Raw genomic sequence first — 7853 nt, 5'->3', positions numbered from 1 at the left:
ACGTTTGCTAAGTTACTCCTCAGTAAACTGCTTTCTCAAAATTCCAAACAACCCACACGAAACGGCAATACTAGTTTGTTCGGTTGCAGCCATATCTACCAAGCCAGCTAGGTTGTTAGTGAAGTGGGTACCCAGAAATTTACAGCCAAATATCAGGGCTACAAAAGACCAGACCTGGTCACCATCAGACAGGAAAAGGAAAGGAAGAGAACTCAGCAGGGGGCACATGAAACTGCACAGCACAGAGCCAGCAATAACCAAAGGATCCTCTAGGTATGCTTCAACAAACAGGATGACCAGTGAATTATCCCTTTCACAAGAGACTCACAGACACAGGTAGCAACTTGGAAAGGGAATACTTTTTTTTCCTAACCTAGGCCTTACCCTAACCCTTACCCTTTGACCTCAGGATAATATCAGTCTGTTACAGACTCATTTACAACATACCTTGTTCACACCACTAATCTGAAAGTGCTCACCATTCAGTGCAGTGGTTCCAACTCACAAATTGAGCATTGAGGAACATGTTGTGAGACAGTATTGCATCTGCTATGTATTTTCCTCAGAACTGAAAAAGGCAAAATTTTTAATAAGCATATATTGCATTGGAGATTCTTTTTAATGCACCCCCTCCCTTTACTGAACTCTATTTGGAATCGCCAATTGTGTGTCAGGCCTATCTCAATACAACAACCTCTGCAGTCATGCAAGAGTGATGGAGCAAGACAAATGTAATCCACACAAGCTCTCAAATACAGCAAACAACTATTTTTGCAGAGGTCACACAGTGAGGTCATTTGATCAACACACAGGCATCTGACGAATCCCAGGGTGCTCTACAATGGTGAGATGAGGAAACCGTAGTTGACCAACCCACTACTATCCCAGGTGGAACAATGCTAATTTTCATGAACTCTCAGTCATTGTTGGCTGATGATATGGCTGGGACCAAACCTATGCTGTAGGGCTGAGGTTTTCTAACAATGTAACTGATCTTAATGAAAGGATTATGAAAATAGGAAGCTGTCTGCCCTTCCCTGTATTTAAAGTCTTTTTTCTTTTTTCTCCAAAAGTTATTAAAATGACCCCAAGGCCTGACTCATTACAAACATTAACATCTGTCATCTGACCTCATTTAAACATACACAATTTGGATGCAATCTTGCACAATAAACTCCCAGACTTTCACCTCACTAATGTGTATCTCATACCATCTTCATATTCAGCCAGTTGCCACATCTGTTAATTTTACCAACTGAAAGTTATCTTATTCAGAAAATAGTTCATGGCCATCGTGATTTTTGTGTAAAAGCTAGTTTGCTGGTTAAGCTTTATACCAAATGTTTAATAATAATGCTAATAAAGTAACAGTAAACCTTTTACACCCGCAAAACATTTCGAAAATACTTTCCCTAGCCCCCATTTATCTCAGATAGTTGTCTGAAAAAACACGGACCAAGTTCCTCAAAAGAATTTAAGAAACATTGGATATGTTTGTTCTGCAATAGCACTTTTTCAGTACGAAGTGACCAAGATGTATCCTGTCTTGACAGAAAGAATTTTAATGCCAGATATACTGACTGAAAATGATTATTTTCTAACTGTGAGTAACTTTTTACAGTTTTTTGTATGCTAAAAGCTTCTTGTGGGTTGACGCCACCTGAGCGCATTGTGCGTGCACTATTTGTTAATAAAGTTATCCTAATTTACTTGCATGGGATTGGCTCAAAGATAGTCCACGTGACAGTCACAAAATGGCTGCGTCCTCGTGCAGCGCATGAGTTTTCTCTCTACTTACATCGACCGAACGCGTTTGCTACAGAATAGAAAAAAGCTGGCTACCTACCTAGCCATTTGTCAGGAGGGCAGCTAAATACAAAAGCTGTTTTGGTTTGTCTTCATCGTCTCAACCGCATTTTCATTTGATCTCCCCGTCTTCAGCTTGCAAGCCCTGGGGTGATACCAATGTGCGTAATGATAGCGTGCTAATTTTACAGTGGTGGCAATAAGTAGTTGGCTGTAGCAGCTGATGTTAATGTTACTTTTCCGGAAAATAGTTGTTATTCTCTTTAGCTAACAAGGTAATGTCGCTGTCAGGAAACCAGCTGCAGATATGATAAAATCCTGACAATGGACGGTAACGTAAAACATCTAGGAAGCTGGTTAAATTAATGTTATCTTACTTGCCTGTACAGTGCTAGCTTGTACTGTATATGTAACTTTGTAACTGCATTGTAGCTTGTAGTGTAATTGTAACCCTCAAGGACTTAAGTACTGTCCTAGCTAGACTAGCTAGTTAGCTGTACATAAGAGTGCTAGCCAGCGTATATCCTGATTACATTTAGAATGGCTTGGGTTACCTTGGGTCATTCATTTCGCTAGTCATGTTTTATAGAGAGAACTTGCCGTTACAGCAGTCTAGCCGAGCAAATATCTCAAAATATGATTTGCTTTTGGTTTAGTATTCTGTCAGCACACTAGCCATTTTTATATTTAGTGCAGAGATTGTAGTTAACTTGCGAGGTGACGCGGATCTAAGTTGCTCCTACTTGTGTAAACAGCCGGTTAAAAACAGTATTTGACATTGCTTAACAATCTTTATCCTGATGGATTCTGGATGGATTCCTATCAGAGGAAGTCTGTGTTAGCCAGTTCAGTAACACATGATATTAAATGTGTTATACACGTGTGTATATATTAGTTTGTATATTATATGTGTGTACTATGTATTAGTAAGTGCATTACTTATGTCCCAATGTCTGTGTTCACACAGGAAAATGAAGGCGAAGAAATTACAACACAAGGGAAAGGAGGTCAGAAATGGGACCAAGCCCACCAAGCGTGGGATTTTGGTGAAGGGAAGTTGGAAGGCAGTGGAGCTGGACCCCTCTCTCTTCTCTGAGGAGGACATGGGAGGGCTGGTGTGCTTCGAGGAGCTGACGGACTACCGCCTGGTCAACTCTGCAAAGGCAGTAGCAAAAGCTGGAACAAAGGGGGAGAAAGAAAAGGAGAAGAAAGGCAAAAAAAGAAAAGCAAGTGAGGCAGTGGAAGGAGAGACAGGTGGAAAGGAAGCAGGGGAGGGGGGAAGCGAGAGCAAAGAGGAGTCAACACAACCTGCCAAAAAAAAGCGCAAAAAGAAGAGAAAGGGTAAAAAAGAGGAACAGAGTGATACCCCAACTGTTGAAGTGGGAGTTCTTGAGGGGGCAGAGGCTGAGAAGCCTGAGGAAAGTGTGGCACCAGAACAGGCTGTGACTCCAGAGGAAGATTCTCAAATGCATCCAACAAAAGGAAAGAAAACAAAGAAGAAAAAGAAGGTCAAGAAGGAGAGAGATCAGGCAGTGCAGGAACCAGAAACATCTGATAACACTGCACCACCTGCAAAGGCTGCTCCTCCTTCAAAAAAGAGGGCAAAAAATTGGACTAACGCTGCCCTTTCTGGAGCCTCGGGTATGGAGACCGACGTGTCGGCGTGGAAGGATTTATTTGTCCCAGAGCCGGTCCTTCAGGCTCTAGGTGCTCTTGGATTTAGTGCGCCTACACCCATTCAAGCTCTAGCCCTACCACCAGCCATCAGAGACCGTATGGACATACTTGGAGCAGCTGAGACCGGTGGGTGGCCAAAAGTGTTCATATTCTCCTGTCTGGACCCGCTGTCATTGCTGCACATGCAAACCCGTCTTTTGAGATCAAATGAAAACACTTAGATATGTCATTCAAGAAGATGATGTTCCAATTCAGTTTACAGATTTATGTTTAAGAAGAGGGTTTTACAAAAAAAACATTTTGGAGTAGAGAAAATGACCACAGTCAACATTAAATTCTTTTACTCAAGAGCAATAATGAAGGAACTAAAAAGGGCATGAATAAACCAGCAGATTGCAGCCTTGGCAGAACTACCTCGCCATTAGTGTTTCCTTGGCAACAGTCAAAGCAGCAGACTGGGAGGCTTTTTTTAAGATTCCTATTTACTTCGCAGGGTAACTGGAATATAAATGAGCAGTAATATGTGGCTGCTGTTAATAATAGTCTTGTTTCATTATGAGTCCACTAAAAGTGGTCAAGTGGTTTGTTTTCTAAAGGAAATGGTCCAAAAAAATACCCACCACCTCTGAAGGTATGGAGTCGGAATGAGTATGATTACCACTTGTTTATGTGCTCTGTGTTCCTTTTCATCACAGGAAGTGGCAAGACGCTGTCATTCGGAATCCCCATGATCCATGCCATTCTAGGGTGGAGGCAAGCTCAGGAGAGAAAGAGTGAGGGGGTGCAAGACCAGGCTAACCCTGGGACACAAGTGAAGAGTCTTTACCTACCTGAGGAGCAGCAGTCTGACGAGGAGCCCTCCACAGCTGGCACAGAGGAGGAGAAGGGTGTCCAAACAGGAGAAGCAGATGAGGAAGAGGTCGAACAAGGGGCCGGCGAGGAGGACGCGGAGGAAGCGAACGAGGGTGAGGAACAGTACACGCAAGAAGGGGACACCGAGGAGGAAGAGGACACACAAGAAGGGGACTCCGAGGAAGATGATGACGACGACTCTCAGAAGCTGGGGTGTGTTAAAGTCATTGAGGACATGGAGTTTGACTTTGACACCGCTGGTAAGACCGAAGTGCCAGCCAATCAGAAACAGCCTTTGCTGGGATTGATCCTCACTCCAACCAGGGAGCTGGCCGTCCAGGTGAAGCACCACATTGACGCTGTGGCGCAGTTTACAGGTCAGTGTCAGGACTCAGTGAGACGTGCATGTGGCACATACATAATGTGTTCTGATCTATAACTGACAAAAACGATTCTTGTCCTCTTTGTCCCCAGGTATCAAGACTGCAATTGTGGTTGGTGGAATGGCTCCACAAAAGCAGAACAGGGTGCTGAATCGCCGGCCCGAAATTGTGATTGCCACACCAGGTCGTCTTTGGGAGATGATCAAGGAGAGGCATCCACACCTCCTGAACCTTAAGCAGCTCAGGTACCATTGTCCAGCACTTCAAGGAGAATTTACCAATATCCACTGTTTTTAAATGTTTTGGTGTTTGTTTTTATGGATTGCCTTCACCATATTCATGTTGTTTAATGGATGACTCATATACCTGAAGCACATTTCTATTTAAATCAATCATATTAACACAGCTTGAGCACATATTACAAACAGCTGCTGGTCCACCAGACAGCCTGTCACTGCATATGTTCATGCATGCAGCTGTTAGTGATGGAATTTTAAAGAGAATAATCCCTGCTCAAAAATTAATCCAGAGTTGATTTTGAACCTCTAGTTTGTTCAACAAAGTCCCACTAGGGAAAATGAAGAACAAGAATACCTGGTTATGAGATGGGTAAGACAGCCAATTTGGATGACAGTGAAATGTCTGGATATGTATTTACCACAGTCTGAAAAACATTTAGGCTACTTTCTGCCCCAAAACCACAGAAATGCAGGTGCATTACTTAGATATGTATCTTAAATGGAAAGTACTCCTTGTGTCTGCCTTGATGCAGAACATAGTTTCAGTCTCATTGTTAGCCACTTGAAGGTGATCACATGAAAAGTTTTGTTTTTGTGTAATTCACTGATCTTTAATACCTTCAATTCAGGGGGAAAAAAATCCATGTGTCCGCCTGTGTCATTATGAACAGACAGAACTGAGAGGTTGCTTCAACCTCATTGATAACAATTAAGCAAACAGCTGTTACCACCATCTGTGTATTACCTCCGGTGGCTGCCATGGTTGTAAATTGTGACGTGCAAACTGTGTTCTTCAGATGCCTTGTGATCGATGAAGCGGACCGCATGGTGGAGAAGGGCCACTTCGCTGAGCTGGAGAACCTGCTGGAGATGCTGAACGAGTCTCAGTTCAGCCCCGAGAGGCAGACGTTCGTGTTCTCGGCCACCCTGACCATGGTGCACCAGACCCCCACCCGCATACTGCAGAAGAAGAAGGGCAAGAAGCTGGACCAGCGCAGCAAGCTGGAGATCCTCATGGAGAAGGTGGGCATCAAGGCCAAGCCCAAGGTCATCGACCTGACCAGGAAGGAGGCCACGGTGGAGACCCTGACGGAGACGCGCATCCACTGCGACAAGGACGAGAAGGACTTCTACCTCTACTACTTCCTCCTCCAGTACCCCGGGCGCACCATGGTGTTCGCCAACAGCATCGACTGCATCAAGCGGCTAAACTCGCTGCTCACCATCCTGGACTGCACCCCCCTGCCACTGCACGCCAACATGCACCAGAAGCAGCGCCTCAAAAACCTGGAGAGGTTCGCCGAGAGGGAGAGGTGAGGTCCACGCGAGTGTCACGGGTCCCTCTGTTCTGCCGGTTTATTGGACCCCTTCCTGAATTCAGTCATTCTCTGATTGTATGAAGGACTGAGGATGTTGGGTTGTGAGGTGCTGGATATACTTCACGCTGTTGTTGCTCTCTTCATTTTGCCAGCTCTGTCCTCCTCACGACGGACGTGGCAGCCCGAGGGCTGGATATTCCCAATGTTCAGCATGTCATCCATTACCAGGTACGTCAGTACCTGAGATCTGAGTCTGTCTTTTGAGTCATGGATTTCTTCAGTGAACATGCTACTTCTGTCCTTTCTCAGGTGCCACGAACATCAGAGACGTACGTCCATCGCAGTGGCCGGACAGCACGCGCAACGAAAGAAGGTCTCAGTTTACTTCTGATTGGCCCAGACGACATGATGAACTTCAAGAAAATATACAGGACACTTGGCAAAGATGAAGACCTTCCCATGTTTCCCATACAGACCAAGTGCATGGCCATGATTAAGGTACGCTGAACCTCATCTCCCCGTGGCATGGGATCGATTTCACTGCAACATTTCTGGCTATGTTTATGTAGCGTTGAATGAAAACTCAGGAGAAAAGTACGCATTTGTCAAGCCACCTGCAAGAGGTAACAGATGTACGTATGCCTCTGTGAAACTATTTTTTTTTCCTTTTTTTAAACTCTACATAATCTGCCTATTAAGCTGTAAATATTGTGTGTGTGGCCTTAAAGGAGCGTGTCAACTTGGCAAGAAAGATAGAGAAGATTGAGTTCCACAACAGCAGGGAGAAGCACCACAACTCCTGGTTCAAGCAAGCGGCAGAAGCGCTGGAGGTGGATCTGGATGACGACGTCCTCCTGGGTAAGGATCACTGGGATCACACTGTTTACACGCCACATGCTGTGCAGAGCTATTGCCTGTACTGTGCCTGGGGCAGTAAAATAGCTTCACATCTGAGGTGGTGTACTGCCCTCTGCCAGAGAGAGAGGGTTGAGAAACATTCAACTTAAAGTTGTCTGAAGGTAGTGCAAAGGCAAATGTACAGATAGTTGCTCTGGTAGTACACATTTATGGAGGCTGATAGAGTTAGGTGTGTGTGCATATCTGCATTTCAGGGGGTAGGAAGGATGAGGATGACGAGAGGCAGCAGCAGAGGATGGTGAAGGGGATGAAGAAGCACATGAAGCACCTGCTGTCTCAGCCTATCTTTAAGAACGTGATGAAGACCAAGTACCCGACACAGATGGGAAAGCTCTCCCTGCCCGAGCTCCCCCTGGCCAGCGTCAGGACTGCTCTGGACTGCGTCGCCAGCCAGAAGCACAAACAGAAGAAAAAGAAGAAACAGCAGCAACAACAGAAACAATGACTTTATTACTGTTAGAATGGATCCATTCTAGATGTGCGTTTCCACTTGAGTTCACAGCAGTGGAATTTATAAGAGATTATATGCGTTTGTATATAATCACATAATTTGTTCAATTTTTAAAATATATTTGAAATGTTTATCAAATATGATCAATCTGTTTTTACAATACACATTTACATATTGGTATAGCAGCAGTATGTGTTTCAAAAAAAAA

At 44.4% G+C, this 7853-nt stretch overlaps 1 protein-coding gene across 1 annotated transcript; it reads left to right on the top strand.

Moving 5' to 3' along the window:
* Nucleotides 1–1754: 1754 nt before the first annotated feature.
* Nucleotides 1755–7691, top strand: ddx24 (DEAD (Asp-Glu-Ala-Asp) box helicase 24). The gene is made up of 9 exons (XM_036542184.1): nt 1755–1967; nt 2774–3609; nt 4179–4712; nt 4810–4963; nt 5755–6270; nt 6429–6504; nt 6586–6774; nt 7005–7134; nt 7389–7691. Coding segments are annotated over exons 1-9 (2688 nt in total). The 5' UTR covers nt 1755–1965; the 3' UTR covers nt 7640–7691.
* Nucleotides 7692–7853: the final 162 nt, after the last annotated feature.

The sequence above is a fragment of the Megalops cyprinoides genome, chromosome 12, assembly GCF_013368585.1.
Source record: "Megalops cyprinoides isolate fMegCyp1 chromosome 12, fMegCyp1.pri, whole genome shotgun sequence".
NCBI classification, from domain to species: Eukaryota; Metazoa; Chordata; class Actinopteri; order Elopiformes; family Megalopidae; genus Megalops; species Megalops cyprinoides.
This window is presented reverse-complemented; position numbering and strand designations above follow the sequence as displayed.

What these genes read in the sequence shown, in the direction of transcription:
- ddx24 (XM_036542184.1), top strand. An exon ending in CGCTGTGGCGCAGTTTACAG is followed by an intron (nt 4,713 to 4,809) that starts GTCAGTGTCAGG and finishes CTTTGTCCCCAG; the next exon opens with GTATCAAGACTGCAATTGTG. An exon ending in CTGAACCTTAAGCAGCTCAG is followed by an intron (nt 4,964 to 5,754) that starts GTACCATTGTCC and finishes TGTGTTCTTCAG; the next exon opens with ATGCCTTGTGATCGATGAAG.